Source organism: Nipponia nippon, unplaced genomic scaffold (genome assembly GCF_047370975.1).
Source record: "Nipponia nippon isolate SJK-2023a ecotype South Korea unplaced genomic scaffold, ASM4737097v1 scaffold_10, whole genome shotgun sequence".
Taxonomy (NCBI): Eukaryota; Metazoa; Chordata; class Aves; order Pelecaniformes; family Threskiornithidae; genus Nipponia; species Nipponia nippon.
The window spans coordinates 22,261,316-22,284,440 of NW_028262291.1; the positions used below are offsets into that span (position 1 = coordinate 22,261,316).

A 23,125-nucleotide genomic window follows, 5' to 3' on the forward strand; every position below is an offset into this window, starting at 1 on the left:
CATCTTGGTAATGAGATCTATATCAGGGTATTTTGTGAACAGAAGACTTAACAGTCAAGATACAGACAGTGTATTTAACAGTAAGCCAAAGTCCTGCTAGCTGGAACTATAGCAAGGTAGACCCAGAGGACACGAGTCTGATTTTGTCATGTTGGGGGACATTTCCTTTCTCATTTTCAACTGATTGAAGTTTCCCGTGGTCCACCATCCTCTTAGAACAGAAAGATTTGGGCAGCAAATTTCCATATAACCAAATAAGACATTGAAAGAAAAAAATAATGACTGGAAAGGCGCAGACAAGGAAATCTTTCCTAGCAAATCCTGCTCTAAGCAACCACTACTTTTTAACAATGGAATACAGATTTGCCTTCCTCTGTGTATATATCAGGGCCTTTTGTTGTTCGCCAAGTATCCCCTGACATCCCCACTTTGGAGATTTTATGTAAGCTCCCCTGTTAGAGGAGAAATAACACACTGCAAAAATGACTGTGGTTGGAGTAGTTCTATCACAACAAAATAAAGCCTTTATATACTTCAGATCTCAGCTAACGTATCTATCTGAACATCCCAAGAGCCACCAAACATAAACCTGGAGTGCATACAGTTTGTCCCCACCTCCAGCAGGTCTTTCTCCATGTACCTGTGTGTGCCTGAGATACACTGCTCTGCTTGCAGCAGTGGGCACTTTCTACTACATTTTTTCCCACTGTGCCTGTGCTGGTGGAAAGCCTTTCTTGAACAAGGTCTGGTCAGTATTTACTTTCCCTGATGATTCTTATGGTGCCTAAGTTTGCTGACCTTTATGGCAGAGTGTAAAGCTTATCTCCATCCTCAGCTTTTTACCTGAGGGGAGGGAAAGATGACAATTCAGTTTTGGAAGAGGTTCTTACTGGTAAAAAGCGATTGACAAGTGAAATGTTTCCCACTCAACTTGTTTTCCACACCTCCTTCAGCTATTGCTGAGTGCTAGTTGAATCATACCAAATAAACAGTTTCAGCTTGTCTTAGTCTAGGTAAGTTTCCTAAAAAGTTTGAAAGCAAAGCCTAAACTTTTTGTTTCCTTTCTCACCTTGACAATTTAGCTCTGTCCAGTACAGAAACCAAAAGCATGCATCTATTGAAGCCTTTCTGTTTCTGGCGCTCTGATCTTTTTTAGCCCACCTGTTCAGCCAATTTCTTTTAAAAGCACCTCTCTTTCTACACGCATTTAAAACCTCCTTTCATCCAAAGTTGACAAATCCCTCTAACACAGCCACCTCTTGTCATGTCTCCTCATATTAAATCCCTGCACAACAGATCCCACATTCCCCCACTGGTCCAAAACAAGCATACACCTCTACAGCTGCCTTATGTGGGAATGAAAACAGCAGGTGACTGGAGCATCCAGAGCAGAGTCAAAGTTGGGGTAGTCCAAGGATACAGAAGAGACAGAGAAGACAGAGCTGCAACCCTACGGATGTATGCTGGTTCTTCCATCTCCGAGCTTCTTCCTCATGGCGCCAATTATTTGTTGACAGTATCTAGTTAAGTGATTTCATTGTCAGAAGAAATGCTACAGGGCAGATTAAACTGCCAGGCTGCTACCAAAACAGGAATGTACAAATTTGGAGCAGAAGTTCCCCACGAAGGCAAGGCAGTAGGAAACGGTAAGTTAGTTACCTCTGTCACAGTCCCATGAAGAGCCAGAAGAGCCCAACAGATTTGCCCTCTGTCAGACCTGGGGGATTGTCCTTTTCCTAAAGCAACCAAAGCTAATACTTTCTAACCTTCCACTCCTTCTAAGCCAACTGCTCAGGGGCCACTCCGCAGAGAGGCAGTTCCTTCCTTTGTCCAGGTAACAGGACACTTGTGTGCACACCCTCCCAGACATGTGTCAGGTTATTTAAATCAGCTCAGCAAGTCTTTCAGCCTGAGAGACAGAAAAGCAATATAAACAGAGCTTCCTTTTCCACCCTGTCCTCAGAGAGTCCTATCCAGAGCAGATCATGCTGATACAACCTGACAACATCCAGGGATAAAGGGGAGGCTCGCACCAGATGCAGTCTAATACTAGCTAGTATTCTAAGAGGGCAACCAGACATCAAAGAAACATTTTCTTTTCTTTCCTACTACAATTACTCTGTAAACCAAACAAACCCCCAGCCCCATCAGAGCAACGAAGCGGCTGATCCTCACAGTCCTGTCATGGGTAGGGAGAAAGGTTTCCTTCCAAGGAACGCTACCAGGGCTGAACTGCATTTGCTTGTCTTTAAAGCCTCTTGTATAACCCTTCACCCTTTCCAGCATTTCTCTTGCTAGCACTGTAATACATTTGGCAAAAAACTGCAAAATTGCAAAACTCCTCAAGAAGTTGGATTTGTTTGTTGCCTTTTTAAAGGGGGGGGGGCGGACACACAGCTCCTCGATTCTTTTTGATATTATTATTATTATTATTATTATTATTATTATTATTATTATTATTATTATTATTATTATTATATTTATGAGGCTGCTCCCTGCTCCATCTCTGAGTTAACCTTTCACTTGGACTCTTCTTTCAGGCAGGTGGTTTAAGCTTGATCTGCCCTCCAGGGGTTAAATAAAGAAATGATGGGAGGAAAAGCAAAACCCTTCCAGTGGCTCATATTTGAAATTCTTTTTTCCCCTCTCTCTCTCCCTCTCCTAAATGGGGTTCGTCTGCTTCTCGTTTCCTCTTGCTCCCTAATTATTCCGTTAGGAAATGGCAAGGGGCAAGGATTAACAATGAAGCAGATGACAGGAAACTGTTACCAAAAGCACAATGCCAGATCCCCCCCCGCCTCATTCTCCCGTTCCTCCCTCCCAAGAGACGGTCCCCCTCACCCTTCTGTCGATGCCATGGTCCCGATAGCCCCCCTGTCTTCTCAAGAGTCCAAGGAATTATTTTGGACAGTAGAGCGCGAAGGAGGTTGACTCTTTGGGATAACCCTCGCTCGCGTCTGGGAAGGAGCACGCAATTCCTTGGAATCCTGGGGGCTCCGCAGGGCGAGGATCCGGCAGCTCCGCTCCTCGGTTCGCCCCCACCCCGCCGCCGCCGCCCCAGCGAGGGCTCTCCGTGCCCCGGGGACCGGCGCTGCTGCCCCGCGGCCGCCCAGCAGTGGCCAGCGGGGCGAGGAGGCGCTGGCACCTGGGCTGCGATCCCCGGCGCCCCCCCCTCGCCGTGGGGTGCGTGTGTGTGTGTGCGTGTGCGAGAGGTGGGGGTGACTTCACATCGGCGCGGTGTTGGCTGAGGCTGGATTGGAAGGTTTTAGCCCTCGAGCCGTGGATTTGCAGTCTATCCCTCTCTATTTTAGGCACGGGCTGACATCACGAGCCGTTGTTACTCCTATAAATCCCCCCAACCGCTCCTTGACAGAAGCGGGGGGGGGGGGGGGCGGCGGCGCCGGCGGCGGCGGCGACGACGACGACGACGAGCCCCTCGCAGGGGGAGGGCCGGGCGCCGCCGACCGCGACCTTCCCCGCTCGCCGCGGACCGCCACCGCCTCCCCGGGGCAGGCCGAGAGGCCCCGCCGGGACTGCGGGGAGCCGGCCGGGAGCGACAGGAAGGAGCGAATTCCCCACACACACCCCGTGAGTGTCCGGCTGCCACCTCATTCTCCTCATGTACCCTGGCGAGCTGCCCAGCACTCCGGCGGGAGACGAGTCCCGCGGCCGGCCCGGCTGAGGCGCACGCCGCCGTCTCCCCGCCTGCCGGGCCGCGCCCCCCGCAGCCGAAGCACCTGCCCCGCCGCGCTGCGGCGGCAGCCTCCCGAGGCCGCAGGGCCCGGCACGGCACTGGGCGGCTACCCCTCGCCGGGCCCGGCGCGTTCAGCCCTTCGCGAGAGCCGTCCTGTCTCGCCGGGGCGGTCCGGGGCTGGCTGCCGGCCGCGGCAGGACCGAAAGGGCCCTAGCGGGCGGCGAGCGGGGCCGCCCGCCCTCCGGGACGAGCAAGGCGCGGGGCGGTCGCACCGAGTGCGCGGGGCCCCGGCCCGGCCTGGCGATGGCGCGGGGCGGTGCTGCCGCCTGCCGGCAAGGCGGGGTCGGCGCCGCGGCGGAGGCCCCACCTGCCGGCGCGGCCGGACACCGGCCGGGGCACCGAGGCCCGGCAGCGGCGTCCCCGCAGGCTCAGCCTGACCGCGGAGCAGAGCCCGGGTGCGCCGGGCCTGGCCCAGCCCCGCGCCGCCGCGGCCCCGGGAAGAGGCCGCCGTCGCGCGCGTGGCCGCAGCGCCTCCCCGCGCCCTCTGCGCGCCCCGCGCCCGGGCCCGGGTCCACCCCGCGCCGCGTCCCTACCTGCACCGCCCGCCGCCGCCGCGCCCCTCAGCGCCGCCCCGCCCCGCCGGTAGGCGCTTGGCGTGGCCGCGGCGTGGCGGTCCCGGGGGCCGGGGGAGGCTGAGGTGCGGGCGGGGCCTCCTGCCGGCGGGGCCGCAGGGCGGTGCTCACGGCAGCTGCTGGGGCAGGAGCCGCCGCGAACGCGGGCGGGAGGCCACGGCCGGGAAACGGCCCGGCCCCGGCCCGGGCCACTCTGGCGCACTGGCAGGCCCCTCGCCAGAGCAGGGAGGGCTGGACGGGCACCCACAGCAGCTTGACTCACCGGAGAGCAGATGGATGTCCTAGCGCGACTCCTCCTCACCTCATCACTCTTGGGAACCGCAGCACCGTTTATGTTGGAATTTTCCAGATTCTGCTACCAGCCACAGGCTGGCCTGGCAGTCCACTGCCTGGCCTGCAAGCTGCAGGTGGGCCACATTTGCAGCGTAGGGCAGGAAGTTCTTGTCCCATTTGGTCCCATTCTTGTCCCATTCCGCTCTTGCGCTGGGGCACAGGACACTCATGCAATGTCAAGACACTGCCATGCACCTTTGCTTCAGTTTCCCCCAGCTGAGGCTCTGCCTGCCAACCTCGGTGCTGTCTTTGCATCCAAGTCTGACGAACCTGATGTCCCATTCCACAGAGGACAAACATTTCTGCCATAGCCTCTTCCCTCGGCACCAAGGAGGTGGCACAGGAAGCCAGCAACCATGCAGGAAGCTCCCTGCCACGGTAAGGAGCTGTGAGGCTGCAGGGGATGCACAGCCAAGCAAAGGCTGCCCAACCCTGCCCACCACTCCGGCTTCCCCGGGACACTCTCCCCGCAACTGAGCCGATTCCAGTACGTGTCCTTAAAAATGGCAGGATGCAGCTTAGTATGCTTTCCCTAGTCCTAATCAAATACACATTTTTTCTTGTAATCTTACCATTGGACTTAGGTTTTTCAAGGGAAACAAGTTACTAGGGCAATTCCATTAGAGTCACTGGAGGTATGTCTGAGAAGAGCATGTACTTCAGTATGTCAATATCCTTACAGTGCTATTTTTCAGCTAAGCACCTTGGCTTTTGGAAGTGATTTAATGCACCCCCAGCCCCAAAAACATACAAAGGGAGAAGTATAAATCCATTGGAGTGAGTAAGAATGCAGAGACTGTTTTGCTCTCTTTTTTTTTCATAGCAATATCTTTACAGCCTTTCCAGAATGCACAGCTCTTCTCCTCTGAAGGAAGATGTGTTGCTATCCATGTTGTGCTATTTCACACCCTTTCTCCAACAGATGGCATAGATCCTCACCTGTTTAGAAAGAGATGTTTGAAATAGTTTTGCATCTTAAAAATAGATCCCAGCTATCAAAGGGATTAGTGATTCCAGCTCCCAGGTTGTTTTTTTCAAACATTCATCCCCTATTTTTCCTCATTACTGGCATTAGATGTTAACCCCTGTTCTGCTCAGGCTGCAAGTATGGAATTACTGTGGGTCCGCCTGCAAGACAGGATGGACAAGCTGATTTGTAATTCCTGCGAATACTAGGCATGGTACAGGTGCTTGGATAGGCTGATATGACTGCCCACCTGTACATGTGAATACATATAACAATAGAAATAAAACATTATGTTTGCATTTAGAGATTAGCCAGAATTTAATCTAGGATTCAAATATCACTGAGGTGCGGAAGTAGAACCAAATGCTACAGCTAATTCCTCTTTCTATAAAGGACTATGCTAAAATCTGAATCCTGGGGTTGAGAGAAGCCTGGCCATTTTCTTGCCTCTGTTTTCTTTGAAGAGCATCATGACTGTAAAAAAAGGGAGGTTTAATTCTGCTGTGCATGCACAGCTGTAGCAACCTCCTCCTGTGATTTTCATTCCATGAATTCCTTCAAGTTTCTCTTCCAGAATATACTTTTGTGTAATATATGGCCAGTGAACAGCTATGTTGTTGCTGCCCAAGCCCAGAAACTTTCAGCTATTCATTGCCACACCTGTAAGTCATTTGAAGCCAAATGGGGACGGGATTCAACACTGAGGAGTTAGAGAATCAGTAAATACTAGGCATGGCTGATCTTTAGTAATAGGAGAAGAGTGAGGGCTAAAGCTGGAATTAACGCAGCCTTCTGCTGATCTGTCTGCACTGCCTAGTTCTCTACTGAACAAATCCTAGAGGGAGAAAAAAACATTTAGGGCCTCTTCTTTCTTCGTTGTAGCAGTGGAGAACAATAATGCTATGGAGAGCAATGCAGTCACGGTGTCATAACTGAGAAAAGAACCAGCTCACAGACCTTTATGATATCTGTTTTAGAAGAGAATTTCTCTTACCATTAGAGTGTAGAGATTTTCATTTAATGTAATAATGGAAGAGCTCTGACTGGGCAAGCCAGGCTCCAATAAACAATTCTATTCCTTTCTCATTTCATTCTTTGTCGACAGTGTTAGGAAGAAACACATGTTGACTTTCTGCAAGTTTGCCCTTCTCCAAAACTGTCACCTAATTTCCTCTAACCCCTTCTGTCAGTGGAGGAGTACCACACATTCACTGGCACATGTTCCTCCCAGCAGAGGAATGAAATACGTCTTATTTTTCACATTTAATTCAGAATTTTTGTTGCTGTTGTTGCCATGCAGTTTGTCAGCCAAGCATAATCTCCTGGCAGGAGGAGACAGGCAAAAAAGATAAAGAGAAGCAATATACTTTGGTTGTAGCCCTTAAACTTTTTGATTCAAGCAAAATCACCTGGTCCTATTGCCAGTGAAAATAAGAAAAGTGCAAAACCATAACACATTCTTTCTAGTTCTTTCTAAGTCTTTCTGCCCAGGAAAGCAAAAAATAAATTACATGGAATGACCTCTGATACTAATTGCCCTCTTAGCAACAATTTTCAGATTCAAAAGTAGGTGGAAACTACTGAATGCTAAGAAACTCTTAACAAGATTTCACAGCATCAGAGAACCAGAGCTGAAATCAGACTTGTTAGCTTACAATTGCCATAGCCATGCAATTGACTAGGCAGAACATGGCTTCAGAATCTGAGTCCAGTCTGCTGAGAGTACCAAATCCTTTCATCAGATCCCCAGCCTTCACATGCAACTACTGCTGTGAGCTGGTTTGGGCACTGTAATAATTTGGAGGTCCTACGAATTCCAGGGTGTCATATATGACTTATCCAGGAGTCATTACTGACAGGAGACATTCCCCTGTCCCTCCTCCCCAACTTTTTCTAGGCCTCATCTCCAGTCTTTAGCCACAACTGAATAGAGAATGATTTAGTGAGAGAGCAGTGATTAAGGACCATGAGGAGACCGAAGTCTCTCCACTGGACAACATGCCCAATGGGAGAATGTTACACTTCGATGTCAAACAGTCCAGTCAAGAAAAGCCTCTGCTAAGTGTGAGACCTGGACATTATTCTTCACCCTGAAGAGCTACAGAGGAGTTGTTTTGCCACAAAGGTATGTGAACTGATGGAACCCAGAAGTTTTCCTGAAGTCTTCATAGGTCTTTGAAATAATCCACATGGAAAAATGTTTTTCAAAGTATGTTTCAGGTTTTCATCTGTTCAGAATACAAGGTGGGAGAGAACTCCCCTGTATGTTTCATTGCAATGGTTCATGTGCAACAATAGCTGCACTGGATTTATTAAGAAAAAAAAAATCTTGTTATTTATGTAGTAATTGAATTTTGGGCTAATTCTGCCTTTCAGTGTGCCTGAAGAGTCCCAAGTGAGAGTCACATGCAAACAGACAAGGTCCCTGGAGTATGACACAGATAAAGCAACAAGGAATCTAAATAATGTCAGACATGGGTATGTAGGTTAAAAAAACAAACCATGGTTTATTTAAATGTGTAAAGTACTTGGGAGGGAAAAAGATTACATTGTACTATGGCAATACAGACAGCACATACTGTAACAAGCTCATCCATCGTAACGAATTCAGGCTACTCTTTCCAGCCGTCTAATCTGCTCAGTCATACAGATCTTTGGGAGAGGCTTGCCGTCGATTTCTCTAGGGGACTCCACACTACAGATTAATTTCAGTCAGAATTTGCTGTCCTGTTTCTGTATGTCAGACTCAGGAGCAGAGCATCATCTCCCACCAGGGGAGACAGGCAAAATATGACAAAACTTCTCATGCACTAAGACCCTTTGTCATGGGTTAAGTAAAAGTAGCCTCGTGGAACATCTGATCCTAGGACAAATTACCAGGCTGTCTGCCTTAACCTTATCCCAGACGTGGCTCATCACTGGGATGAGAAGCCTAAAACAGCAGAGACTGAGAGAGATATTATGATAGTTATAAAATGCCATTTCCAGACACAGCTTTTTATTTCAGGTTCTTCTCAATCCAGTCTTTGAAGGGAAGAGCTTTGGTGTAGCCACTGTAGAGTTCTAGGCTGCAACTTTTATCATAACCCCAGCTCACTAATCCCATCAGGTGCCACCTTAGCTCAGGAGATGCTTTTCCTGGCAAAGTTATGGCTGCAATCCCACCAGTCTCAGCAGGGCAGATATTAGAAAAGGCTGTGTGGTCTTGTTTGGCACAGAACATGCTGTCAGTGATGCTGACTTGTATCCCATTATCCTCATACTGTTGCTCACACAACAGTGAATCCACCATCCGAACAGCCCCCATGCGGATTGTGTCATTCTTGTATCCTGGATCTTTAATGTCAGCCAATACCTTCCAGCCAGTAACCATTATTTTTAAATCCTCTGTGGATGAAGTCAAGTCATGAGACGATGACAAGCAAATGGGTTGAACACGACTGCTGATTCTGGCTTTGTCCAAAAGTTTTATGATAGCTATGTCAGAATCGAGTAATATAGGGTCATAATTGGGATGCACTATGATGGCAGAAATCTGGGGAGGAAACAGAGGAGGAAGAATTGTAGAGTTAACAGCAATGGAAAGTCTGCAGCACTTTTTCCATACTACTATAATACATGTTAGTTTATTTTGCATACTTCTCCTCTACCCTCCACTCCCAAACTGTTCTTTCACCATAGTGTTCACTCAAATGAGAAACATGCAAAGAGATCAAGCATCTTATGACTTTTTTTTTGCTTTCAGGACAGTTTTTATTTTTTTGGCTTTTCAGGACAGTTTTTATTGCATGAAACTCTTCCTAATGAAAAGCAGTCAAGGACATTTTCAGTAAAATGGAGAATTAATGTGCAGATCAAGTTTTTCCACTGTTTACTTAAAAGATTTTACCTGCCATCCTGCCATGCCTGTAGAATTTGAAGGGGGGGGGGGGGGCTTTCAATTACAATGTTATCTTCTTATTCAATTTCAACCATGTTCCCACCAAAAAAGAATATTAGCAATACATTACATAATGTTGGGGCCAAACCTTTACTGCTAGTTACCTTGATGAAACACTAAAGAATGGATAGGATTCCTATAAGGAAATGTTGTAAAAAATATTTCCTTACAGGAAAAGTCTGAAAAGGCTGCAATTAGAGAAAGAAACTGAAGGGGGGGGGGGAGAATCAAATTAACTATGATTTCTTGGATAAAATCCATTAATTAACTCACATACCCCCCCACTCCAGAAAAAGAGACACACACAGCCAAAATTGCTGTATTTCTCCTCATTTTTACTTCAGCCTTTCTAGTTCTGCTTGAAAAAAACAAACCACTCTGGTGAGCCTGAGGTGCTATTTTTGGAGCTGGAGTCAGACATAAACTTCTTTTGAGTTTAGAGCTGTACAGCCTTGGGGCTGAGATGTGAAATGCACTCATGGCGTCAAACCAGGATCTAGAGCACAAGTGTTTCATAAATTATGCTAATCACTTTTGACAGTAGCTGGCATCTTTTCTACTTTTTTTCTGGCAATATCAATCAAGACATTATGGCCCATGGAACCTGAGCTATTTTCTTAGTGATCTGTGTTAGGGGGTGAACATATGAGTTGGACAGTCTCAGGGGAATTTAATGAACTAGAGTATGTGCCCTCCTTGTGCCATGACAGGTCTGTCAGTTGAGTCTCTAGATATGCATTGCAAAGAACAGTGTGTAAACCAATATATTGCTCAAAGGATAACCTTTTTCTCCCCATACAGGACGGACATGATCAGCATCTGTCTGTGCTCATCATTTTCCACTCCCAGCAGACTTACTCACCCGCAGGTTCTGGATGGTCTTTTCATCCCTGTCATCGTCTCTGTAGAATTTCCCCAGAACCACTTTGAGCTCTGCTGTCTTGAGCACGATGGTCTTGCCCAGGTCAGTGACACAGTGAGCTGCCACCACCACGGTGCGCTCGTTCACCAGAGCCCCACTGCAGATAAGGATCCAGGCCCCTTTCCGGAGACTGTTCTCCTTCACCCCGTTGGCTGTCCGATAGATTGCTGCTTGCCAGGGCCACCTGGTAGAGGTCACTGTCTTCTGAAGGGTGATGTTTTCTGCTTTTCCACAGACTGAGGAAACATCAACCAAGAATGAGGTAATGCCTTTTCCCCACCAAAGAATCTGAATATCACTCTTGATTCCTGCTTAGGATGTGCCAAAAGAAACCAAACTGCAGTGGTTAGCATGAGGGCCAGCTTTCTAATTAACCTCTGTCTCCAACCTGCAAAATTATAATATAAGAGTATTTTATATACTTTTAAAAAAGCACTTTCAGTTTTTCCATTATTATCTGAATTCCTGGCTGAAGTAGGAATGTGGATTTAGCACTTGAGCAGGTGAATTTTCATGCAACTTTATCAAGCTGCACTATAATGAGATGACTGCATAAAGAAATGGAAAGAACGCCCCTGATTCTTGCTTATAATAAAACACCACAGAGCCATCCATGCACTAAAACTCACCCTAGCCAGTCACAGAGCAATTGTGAGATCCTCTCCTAGAACTGACCTTAGCACAGATGAATTCATGCCTATGAGAACAGACGTGTCTTGCAAGAAGAACCTTGAAGGAAATGCATATAAATCAACAGCCATCCTGGGGAAAAGAAAAAGCTCTGCACTTTTCTAGGAATATACTACCCGGGCTCAGACCTGGGGTAGAATCTCCTGTATTAGGAAAGGTTTACTTCGGTTGAAAGAGTTACATCATTTGGTCACAGTTTTTAGTCTCCCTTAGGACATTTTTTTTCCTGCGATATAGTGTGTGCATGCCCATAGTGAAAAGGACTGAATGAAATACTTTTCAGTACATGAGATGATCTCAACACAAAACCACAAACAAGAAGTCTAAAAATTTGCTTGATGTTAGGATCTACTTTTCACAGTTTGCCTGATGTCAGTAGTGGGTTGTACCCAATATCTTGTGATATTTGTACGCTAACTTACTCTGTGCACTGGCTCTGAAAAAGTTTTGATCTGGACTTACACTTTGCAAAATGAACCCTTCCTTAGCAGGGTATATTAAAGGAAGAGCCTCTTTAAAATGCAGACTCTCCATTCTATTGCTTAAACTTTGATGTTTTTGTCAGCTGTGTGCCAAAGTAGAAAAGAAAAATTACATTTGCAGTAAATAATATAGGAAAAAACATGAAGTCATAGTAGGAAAACATTTTCAAATCAGGAGAGAAACTCACTACACTTCTTGCTCAATAAAAGTAGAAAAATTGATGGCAAATTACAGTGCTGAAAGCATGATCCCTTTACCATCAACTGCACAAATTCTACTGGTGGTTAAAAAGAGCCATATATCCTCCAAGCTTTATTGCTCCTATCTCCCAGCTGGAAGCAGAGGCAGCCTACACTGCTGTGACTCCCTAATTATCTAAGATGAACACACATCCTGTTCCCCCATCCACCCAGAGATGTGTGCATTTTTTTTCCCTTGGAGACTCACTTGGAATACACACAGGGGCTCTCCCACTCCATTTTCCTGTCTTCAGACAAGTCCTCCTGCTGCTACCCAGGCGGCGGTAGAAAGGAGAAATGCACTCATACTGAAGCTGAGTGTGCAGATGCTGGTACCCTGGGGGCAGGTCTCCAAAGGGCAGTGCTGGCTTCTTGGTTGGATAGATTTCAAGCTTTTGCTTGGTGAACGCAGATGAGTAAAGTTGATGCAAAGGTGTTTCCCTGTTTCAAGGCACAAAGAACACAAGGTAACAATATTATAAAAGCGATCATTACCATAGCTTTATCACCAGCTGTGTTAAGTATAATTTCAAAGCACATGAAGTTTGCTTGTGAAAGAATAAGGCAAAAATATCATTCCAAAATAGTTTAGCAATACTCCCATTTACATCCCACCTATTTTATTTACATATATATGTACACATATATAAATACACTTATTTTTATAAATTTTCTATGTGTGTCTCTTTTTTTTTCATTTTACAGTTTCTGGATTGCAACCAGTTGCCTCTGAACGTGGAACAGCTTTTGCCATTCACAAAAAGACTGAGATACCATGTTTTTAAATAAAGAAATTACACTGGAATTTCGCATTGCCATAATTAATTCTCACTAGAGAGGAGTTAGGCACATCTTTTCTCTAGTGAACATTTTAATAGGCAGTATTAGGAATCGATTCAGATTAAATCATGTTGATAAAGTTGCCTGATTTAACAATTAACAGAGATAATTGCCTCACCACAGAGATTTCATAATTGCAATAATCACTAAGCTTCCATTTAGAAATTGTACTGATTAGCTGAAACATGGCACATAATTAAAAAAACAAATATATGCACCAGCCTAGATATGGACCATAAGCTTGACTACAGTCATACTTAAATCTTCCATCAGTTAGAACATGTCCTTTGTTCTAATGCTTAAAAGCACATATCTACAGAAAAAAACTATTTACATCTGAAAAATTCAGCAGGAAATTAATTTGCCATGAGGTTTCTGGTACTGCTGCATCCAGAAAAGCCATAAGAATGTTTTTTTCACATGGTAATTCTATTTTTGATCACAGCAAGACACGGACTGCCTCCGTCATATAGAATCTGTGAGGCGATACATAGCAGCACTCAAGGAAAGCAAAGTTATTAAGAACAAGAGCAATGGCAAGTTTCTTGTATTTTGGAAGAAGGATGAGAGCTGTTGAGGTCATGCTTAGACTGCCAGGGCCCCATTCCCTACTCACCTGTGACCTTGCAATACTGCATAATCCACACTTTGCCTCACTATTAATCTATGAAATGGAGATCCTACTTCAAGGGATAAAAACAGTCCATGAACATGAGATGCCACCATGGTGCTATGGAGGTGGGGGCATGTATGTGCTCTCATACAGCTGGTGTTAATACCTGAAGCATGTAGCATAAAAAGACCTGAGTTCAAAAGTGACTTGAGGAATTTAAGCAAGAAAAATCCCGTGATGGCTACTAAAGCCTCCTGATGGCTTCTCAGGGCCATCTCTACAATCATACATCACAGAGCTGGAGAGTGGGAGAGTATTTGGGAAGTACGTGCTTGCCTTGTTCCTAAAGTCTTCTCTAGGCATCTGCTGTTGGCCATTGCCAGAGAGAGGATATGGCTTGAGCTGCACCTTTATTCTGACCTGGTATGGCTGTTCTTAAGACTAACGATGAGGACAGTTCTTGCACTGCATCTAAAAATAAATGAATCATGTACTGAAAAAAAAAACCCTGAAATGAGAAATTACTACTTGGACAAAAATGAACCTGAACATTGCAGCATAACTAATTCAGATTGGGCTTATTTGAAGAAAACAGCAGAAGGGTAAGCCTAGACAAGTTCCGATCTTTCATTCCTTCCTCCCCTCCTACTCTACTTCCTCCTCTCCCCCATGCCCACCCCAAACCCAACTTTATATCAGTTGTGCTATATTGCTTTGCATGGTGAAACTTAATGGGAGCGGATTACATTGCTATAACCTCTTCTCTCCTTGTGCTTTCCCCAGTCATTTCTTCACTAAGATGGCATGTGTTCATATTTTAAGACACATCATTAGCCCCAAGGAACTGTTCTCGGACTGTTCTCATAGCCTGTCGTAATCTTGCAAGCCTAATTCTGGCATCGTCCAGTAGTTTGCACGTCTCTAACTGTGCATTTCTTCCTGGCTGCCTCCAACAGCTTGCAAACCTGTGCTTAATCAGACTCCCACTCCCAGCAGCTCTCATTGCTTGGTTATGAGTGGAGTTTTAGGAATGGCTGCTCAGGCAGGCTAAACACACAGAGTGGAAAGGAGAGGAGGGGAAAAGCAATCACATTTTTTCTTTAAACTGTAGTTGAGATATTGTATTCTCACCTTGACTGAACCTGCATTGGAAGCACTTTCTGTCTCACCAGGTCAGAGATCTTTGGCTCTCTGCAGGCTAGAAAAAATATAATGTTGCACAGTACTTTTCCACATTCACAGCTCAAGTGTTATGGTTCATACACATATCCACTCTTTCCTCTCACTAGCTATAGTGGACTGGATTAAGAAAAGAGGCAGTAAGTTACATGCATTAAAATAAAGATAGGGCCTAAAATCTAAAGCCTTGGAAAAATACTTCCCCACAGATTGTCAGATCTATCCCATTTACTACAATGGAAGCAACTGAGCATCTTCTGCACTGGCCCTTTCAGCCATGGAGGAAGATTTGTCCATCAGTGTGTCTGAATGCCAGATTTACACCGCTACAGCTGATGGTTTGGAATCTGAGAAAACTTTTGCAATAATGGAATTATATAAAAAATACTTCAGTAATTTCCATCTGTGTAGCCACACACAGCTAATCCCAGTGACTCGGCATACAGAGAAAGGCTGCAGGATGTTAGACTTCTAAGAGTCTGTTTGCTTGTGCACCCATAGGAAGAAGTTGGAGACTCTGATTCAAAGGAACACCTCAGAGTTACTTGAATATGTACAAAATAACAAAAGGGAGATCCAGGATTTCTAATGTTCCATGTTCAGTTTATTTACTTTAAGAGCAGCATAAAATATTCAGGTTTATCAGTTCAAATAACTCTGACAGAATCTTCTTCCTGCTGAGCACAGTGGAAGAAAAGGAATCTTGCAGGATGGATTTTATCTGTATGCCTGAGTATTTGTGTTCTGTGGGATTTAACAATATCTAGCTCTTTGTGATTACTGTATATGTTAACCTTTATGTCACTATCAAAGTTAACATCAGTAAAGATGCTTTCCACAAATGTCTATCATCAATAAAGATGCTTCCCACAGATGATTATATGCTTCAGGGGGAGAGTATTTCCATCTAAAATAACAGAATAAAGCAAATTCCCCAGGGGACAGACATATTTCCTCATATTATCATTACTTCAGTTAAAAAAAAATGGATTAAAATATGTGTCAAACAATTGCTTTGGGAAAATGAATTTGGCAGTTCCCCAGCCCAAATTCATTCATCCATTCAGGGTTTCAGACACACTTAGAGTAGCTCCAGATCAACAGCATAATTCCCTTTCTAGCAAAGTATTTAAAGATGTGTTTCAGTGTTCTGATGAATGCAGATAGTTTAAGCATGTCCTCAAGTGGTTTTCTGAACCAGTCTTTCAAGGCTGCAATCTACAGGCTTGGCCTTTTACACTTATGACTGGTCCCATTGACTTAAAAGGATTGTGAGAGGAGAGCTATGACAGCAACTCCGATGAGACAATTATTTCCTTCTATTTCAATTCCCTCTTGATCTTCTTTGATTTTGATCTAATGCAAGTTTGATCCTAGAATTAGGGTAATAAGGGTCTTAGGGAGCATTCCTTTCCATGTTTAAAGATGGAAACATCTTCTGGAATCGCAGACATCTTCTCTGGCTGAGTTTAGCAGCCAGTAGAGCTGGCAAACTACCAATTCAGTATCAGGTGTCAGTCAGATGGTTTATTCTTAGCAAAAATGATTGTTTGGTGAGTGCAAATTATATAAAACAAACTCCAGTAAAATCATAGCAGCTTTTGTGAGTTGTGGTAAAAAAGATTGTAAACTACCTTTTATGCAGATTGGCTGCTTCCCTGACCATTCTCCATCATCTTGACAGGTCCTCTGTTCATTACCACTAAGAACATACGAGTTGTTACAAAAGAAAGCAATGACTGTGCCAATTTTTGCATAGCGTCCATTCAAGAGCCCAGTGTCTTCTACTACTCTTCTGTAGCCATTCAGTGGGCCACCAGGATCTGAGCAGTTTTTTTCATCTAGAACTAATGATAGGGGAAAAAAATAGTAACCATTTTATCAAGTTCACAGCATTATTTTCATCCATCAGATTGCTTGGCATTTCATTCAGATGTTACTACACAATCTACACTTTATTAAAGATGCCTTTTCAAGACCCATCCAGGATCTGTGTCTTCGAAAGATCAAATATTAAAGAAGAAATTATAATATACAGATGTCTGTTTGTAATACACACTTCAGTCTTCACTGAAAGCACTAGAGTCTCAAATTGTTAAAAAGACCTTAAAATGTAGCTGACAATCCTGAAAAAGAACCTTGACTTTACATGATGTTAATGTCCCATTAACATTAACAGAGCTACTTCAAGAGTATAAAAGGATGCACTTAAACTATTTGCAGGAAACAGGCCCTTGGTGTTATTTTCCCTTTCCATACTTTCAATACTTCATTGGACTTGGATAATATAACTAGACTACTTAATTTTACTTTTATGTTTGGTTGCATTTTGGTTTCTTAGCACTGAGAGAGAGATCTCAATAATCCAGGGAAATACAGGAATTGAAAGAGAACATATATATATATATATATATTTACTGATACTAAAAATTTAATGTGGAAAGCTTACTCATGCTAGGTTCTGCCTATAAAAGCTCTTGTACTTCCTCCTTCCCAATATTTTCCCCTCCTTTTTATTTGTTGTGTTTTTTTCTCTCAATAAACTTAAATTTTTGGCCTAAATCTGGATGACTATTCCCTATGTGATGCTAATAAATGCTTTTCCCTAATATTCTTCACTCCTCTGCTCTTTCTGTTTAGCAGCTAAAAAGGTACTTTTTTCCTTTGGATTTCATCTCAGTTTTCTTGTCAGGCTGACAGTAACATGCAATTCTGTTTAATTCCTCTGTCTGATGTCTCATTGCATGATAACCAGTGAACATCTAGTTTAGACATTTAGTATTGGTGCTGCTCCGCTTACGGAGGGCTGAGAAGATTGAGACATATCAATTGACCAGAAATGACCTCTTCACGTCATTGCTTCAGACTTGGCTGCCTGCTGAGCCTCAATTCACAAAAGCACCAACATATAACAAAGCACTTAAACATGTATTTAAATCCCTGTGAAATCAGCAGAGTAACAGTGCATAGGTATGGCCCTGTCCTGTTCCCACATCCTCATGTCACCAGCCAGAGCCCAGCCCAGCAAACCATGTAAGCACATAGCTAACCGTAACAGTACAAGTTCAATGAAAAGCATATGCTCTTAACATTGAGTATATAATTCAAGCTAAGCATATATTTCAGTGCTTTCTTTAACATTGGATTTTAGCATATGCTGAAGTTCATATATGCACTTAAATACTTTTCCACATGAGTCATATTCAGTAAACAAAAAGGACATCTGAACTTCCTCTCAACCAGGAGAAAGGGAGAAGCAGAGTTCTGTCTCCTTTTAATTTGGCTCCATTTTTCTTCTCTGTACCTCACAGCCTCTCTCACTTGTGAACCACAAGTGACTGATAACTTGATAGCAGCTAAAGACTACGGGGAATCACCCACAGTATAATGCTTTATTTGCAAGTTGCTTTCTGCACTGATATCTAGCCTAGAGGCATCATCTGCTGAGCAGAATGCATGTTTCCAAGCGTACCTAAGCTTGATAAATAAATCAATGAAAGCCTTCTCTTATTTCACCCTATGCCTATCAGTAACTTGAACAGTAATTCTTTTCTTCCCTAAGCTCAGGGTTATGATGGATTAAAAACAAAGAGAAAACATCTGGGAAGGAGAGACCTAAATTACACCACCTAGCACTTCAGTAACAGCCAGATCTTTCAATAGATCTTTAGCCAGGGACATCATGCAGCAGGGACTTTAGCACAATCCTGATATTACATTTACTGCAAGTGGAGACGTTCTCTCTAGATAGAAGAATGCCTATTACTTGCTCTTTCAGATGAACTTATATACAACTGTTTCAGAACACTCCCCCCAAAATTTACATTGTTTGCCACAACACACTTGTAAAAGCACTTTTCCAATTGATACAAATGATTCTGGAATATGGAAATAAAATTGTGCAATATAAAACAACTAAAGAAAAATTAAAAGTCTCTTTGGATGAGAAGAAGGGGCATGGAATTTCACAGCTGAATCAATGTGAATGGTAGGTAGGCCAGCTTGCACAGTCAGAATGAATGGAAGTTTCTCTTTTTATCAATTTTTCTCTGGGATGGGAATTCTGTTGACATAAGAGTCTGGGCTTCATGCTGCAAGCCCCTAATCACCTCCACAGAGTGCACCAGACTGCTGTGGAGAAGGTATCAGAGCTACATCATAATGGAAGGAGCTATTCATTGTTGCACAATGGCCCTCACTTGGTTTTGGTTCTAGACATTTTCAGTCTATGAGTAAGAAGGATGTATGCCTAAAGTCTTTGAGGAAATTATTTTTCAGTCATTTGATGTTTCAGTCAGACCTTTATATAAGCAAATCTTGCAGGCTTGGGCTCCAGCAGAGTAAAATAAGAATCCCTACTGCTTCTTAAAGACAGGAGGACAAAAGAACATCATGTTAAGCCACGGATCTATCAAATTTCAAGTGAGATTTGGATATTCTAGTCTCATTTGAATACATTGGCCGAAACATTTGATAAGAATCAAAACTTAAAGTGACCTTACCACATTCAGGATGGTGTGTTGACCAAATCCCATCAAGCTGACAGTAGGCAACACGGCTGCCTTTTAAGCTGTAACCTGCGTTGCACTTGAAGTAAACCTGGGCCCCGTATTTAAAGTCATCTCCTTCCACAATACCATGAGCGGGAGCACCTGGAGTCCTACACATCACCACTGACAGTTCAGATATTTCAAAAAAATCCACTTTATTACAAAAACAGGACTGTGTTAGGATGCTTTTTTATTTAGAACATTGAAAAACCAATTAAAATGGGCACAGGAGTCAAAGTTACAAGACAGGTATATGCCAATCTTTAGAAAGTTGTTCAGACGTCAGTTCTACACACACTTACATATACACCACTTTTCAAAACATATCTAGAGCCATTCACTTCAATGGGATTACTCAGAAGTGTGAAGTGATCATGTGCATAACTGTTTTGTATCGTTAGGGCTCATTTGCTCAAAATATTAGTACTTGAAGCACTTTTCATCTTAACAGGGGTTTTGAATGAACTACCATGCTCGGTCAAGAAAAAATTTAGATCCTTAAAAGCCTTATATTGAAATTCTTTCAAATTCTTCTTTCCATTTTTATATAGTTTTTCAGATAACTTCACTGAAATATTAAAGCATCATTATTTGTGTAGAACAAACATCATCATAATGACATTAAAAAGGAACCTTGATATTTACCAAAACGTGATATTTACTCTTTCCACAGGGTTTGCTCTATGCGGAAAATACTTAGAGACAATGGTCTATTTAACAACTGCAAGTAGTAAATATTAGATTAAACATCATAAGTGAGATTTCTCTGAGAGCATCAAACCAGCCATACTAAATCAGAACAAAGGTCCATCCAGCACAGAAACCTGTCTTCAACAGTGGTAAACAGTAGATCTGATGGAAGGAATATAAAAACAGAGAAAGCATACAGAACACTTTCCTGGCATATTCTGGCAGCATTCAGGAATCTGGGCTCAAGGACTAACTGAACTACAATGGTATTTTTGGTATAACATGCCCTTGTGATTTTTTTTTTAACATTAATTTGTCTGAGTATTTTCTAAACTTAACTACATACTTGGTGCCCACAATATCCTGTGGCAATGAGTTCTACAGACTGAGCGTTGTGTGAAAAATACACTGCCTTCTTTAGTTTGGTTTCTAGCCTACCACCTGATAATTTCATTTGATGCTCTACTTTCTCTGTTATGAGAGACAGAGAACATCCACACCCTATTCACCTTCTCCAAGTCACTTTTTAAGACCAATTTTCTGTATGTAGAAATTATATGTATAAATTATATGTATGTATTTCTGTATGTAGAAATTAGAAAAATGTAGGAAACACAGGTTTTAGTATCTACACAGTTATCCATCTCTCTGTGTGTCTCTGGCTTTGCTGGGCCATTCATTGTGGAAAACTGCATAGGAAAGGATTCAGTGCAAGATTTAGATATGCGTATGGGTTTTTTACATGGGAGCTGTGGTACTCCACTGAAGACAGACAGATGAATGCTGAAGAGCTCATCCCTACTTTATATTTTTAGAATATGACTTTTTCTGTTTTGCCTTGTAGCTAGTTGCTTACTAACCTACAGCCAAATTTTGATCCTTACACTTCCAGAGGAAAAACTTTTCTATAAGGCCTCAGCCCTGTAATCCTTACACAGAGCACACGTGAATGCATCTATTTATATGGATTGTGGACCATCCAATTATTCACATAAGGAAGAGATTCTTGAGTAACAGTCCTAAAGCAGCAGCGTTTGCAAGAACAAGGCTCCGCAGAAATTCCCCTCATTTTACGGATTACCACATACATCAAACAATGAGTCGGCAGAATCATTTATGCACTAGTAAGCACAAGTCTTGGAAAGAAAAACTGTCTAACATTTAAGCATTAGAGAAGGGCCAGACTCACTGCTCCAAATCAAAACACATCCAGTTAGGGGAGCTGAACATTTCCTCTTGGCTGCAAGTGTTCTGCATCAGTGTCATCTTTAGAGAAAGAATAATGATAAAAATTCAACAAAATTCATTCCTAGCCCTTGACGTTTCTCATATGAAATATAGGCACACATACATATACATGCATATATAGGTGCATATGTGTATACACAAGCACATACATAAATGAAAGGGAAATAATGGGACCATAGGTTTTCTAGGTGTTTTAAATTCTCAGAACACTTGTCTTCCCAGTCATGATCTTTGTATTCCCAGTCACTCCCTCTACAACCTTCTCTGAAGAGCAATTCATTTCACTACATTTATATTTCTCTCTTTCAATGTAAAGTCACACTCAGCTTGTCAAATGAGAAAAGATGATTAGAAACATTTGTGCACCACTCCTTTTTATCGTAAGTACAGGTTTTCTATTTTGCTTGTGGTCCAGTTCAGCTCTGCAGAACAAATGTTTTGGTGCTTTTGTGTTCTAGATCCCTCCTGGAAAAAATGTCACCAAGCTACACTTACGTTTTTTTATCCACAAACTGTAAGTATTTCTTCTTGTTCAGTCTCCTAAGTGATTAAGATATTTAGTTTTTAGTCCTTGTGATTTGCCCTGGTTGCCAGACTTTCTTTAGATTCTCTGTGCCAGTGTGACCCAGCTGGAACAACTCTGATTTTATTTATGATGTAAATTCAGTGTTTTGTGCACAGATTCATTTAGTACTGGAACTATCGCTTAGAGTAGAGGATATGGAGGCAGCAGGTCATGAGATCTAATCATAGCTATAAAACTGTGGCCATGGGTAAGTTGCTTCATCTGCTGTAATCTAACAAATGAGAGCACCCCTTTCCTCACAGGGATGTTACAAGCATTAGCTCATACCCACTTGTGTCACAGAGTCACTGTGGGATTTCTCTGATGGCAAAACAGTGAAGTATTATTAATAGACATGTCCCTTTTGTCACCCATGCCTTTATCTACTGGTTGTCTGTTCTCTTGTAACACAGGATCTTCCCTCATGGTCTTTCCTATTCTTTAAACTTTGCCACTGGAGGCAGAGCTACTCGTTTTATTTTTTCTTTGGATCATTTTGTAAGTTCATTCTTTCTCTCTACAAATTAAATGTGGTTTTGAATCTTGAGATGTTCCCTGCATCTCAGTACCACAGCTGAGCTCTCTGTTTTCAGCTATATTATCTAGCCCAAAAGTCACATGCAGTTACTCTAGTACCTGCCTCTACTGCTTTGGTTTAAGCTCTACAGCTTTTTTCCCTCTTCAGTTTGACTTGTCTTTTATCCCTTTCAACTAATATGTTTCAGGCAGCTCTTCTGCACCTCTTCTTGTGAACACTTCAGGCAATGGAGTTTTGAACAATTATTGTGAAGGGAATCCTAGCCCCTGTGTGCTTCATTCGCTTCTCTCTCATCTTTTTGTGGATAGCTTCACTTCAAGAGTGTGAATTTGACTGGTTCTTACATCTTTCAGAGTGTGCAGTATATTCCATTGAATTTTAGGACAGCCTCCTTTGTTTGAGATATTTTATTGAAGTCTTTCAACATTCTTTCCTGGTGTAAGACTATATCCAACTCTCCAAGAGATGTTTCTCAGAAGTCAAAAAGAAAGGAAAAGAACATTTTGTAAATGTTATTCATACCTAGCTCTGCCCTTACCCTCTGGATACACACACTAGCCATAAAATCCAACCACCTGAGCTGACCCAATTCTCTTCAGTTTCTAAGGTCTCCAAGATATTTGATATGATTTCAGATTCCCTTGCCTAGGCAGGATGGGCCTGATCCTGCCATCTACTGAGTATTTCTGAATATCAGTCCTCCTTCTCTGCGTGGTCCAGCTTTCACAGTCATGCGGGCTGGATCCTCCTCACAGCCCTCACCCATCCCCATCCCACCTTGTATCCAGCCTCAACTATACCTGTGCCTGGTCTATCCTGGCCGCTACAGCAGAGACGGGGCTGTGAGCCATTTGTACAGCACTTCCTTGGGCAGCAGGTGGTGGGCTGGCCAGAAGCACTCCATGGGCTTGAACCGTTCCTAGGCCACTCGTTAGACTGCTCTGTTCCACATGAAATAAATGATTCCTACTGCCCTGTGACTCTGACTTCCTACCTTTAAGG

At 43.4% G+C, this 23,125-nt stretch overlaps 2 protein-coding genes and 1 long non-coding RNA gene across 8 annotated transcripts in view; 1 reads left to right on the forward strand and 2 right to left on the reverse strand.

Annotated features, from left to right (window-relative positions):
- The window catches only part of SLC1A2 (solute carrier family 1 member 2), a 103,397-nt gene extending 99,001 nt beyond the window's left edge, over nucleotides 1–4,396 (reverse strand). The window contains exon 1 of one of the 5 annotated variants that reach the window (XM_087745958.1): nucleotides 4,288–4,396. Coding sequence is in view for 1 of the 5 variants with exons in the window: in XM_087745955.1 (XP_087602081.1) it covers nucleotides 2,842–2,858 (17 nt within the window). In the remaining 4 variants the exon portion in view is untranslated. Of the gene's footprint in view, nucleotides 1–1,659; nucleotides 1,808–2,841; nucleotides 3,259–4,287 lie in introns of those variants that run through there. The other 4 variants (XM_087745959.1, XM_087745955.1, XM_087745957.1 and 1 more) reach the window with 4 other exon arrangements.
- Nucleotides 3,401–14,478, forward strand: LOC148057113 (uncharacterized). The gene is made up of 5 exons (XR_015701885.1): nucleotides 3,401–3,588; nucleotides 7,524–7,751; nucleotides 8,003–8,104; nucleotides 10,368–10,530; nucleotides 12,606–14,478. It is a non-coding gene; the product is annotated as an uncharacterized LOC148057113 (long non-coding RNA).
- The window catches only part of PAMR1 (peptidase domain containing associated with muscle regeneration 1), a 58,365-nt gene continuing 43,355 nt past the window's right edge, over nucleotides 8,116–23,125 (reverse strand). Inside the window, exons 7-12 of one of the 2 annotated variants that reach the window (XM_009472847.2) lie at nucleotides 19,035–19,205; nucleotides 16,167–16,379; nucleotides 14,485–14,551; nucleotides 12,109–12,341; nucleotides 10,429–10,724; nucleotides 8,116–9,161 (exon numbers count right to left, since the gene is read on the reverse strand). In XM_009472847.2, the coding sequence (XP_009471122.2) occupies nucleotides 8,625–9,161; nucleotides 10,429–10,724; nucleotides 12,109–12,341; nucleotides 14,485–14,551; nucleotides 16,167–16,379; nucleotides 19,035–19,205 (1,517 nt within the window). In that variant the 3' untranslated portion in view covers nucleotides 8,116–8,624. The remainder of the gene's footprint in view (nucleotides 9,162–10,428; nucleotides 10,725–12,108; nucleotides 12,342–14,484; nucleotides 14,552–16,166; nucleotides 16,380–19,034; nucleotides 19,206–23,125) is intronic. The other variant, XM_009472846.2, reaches the window with a different exon arrangement.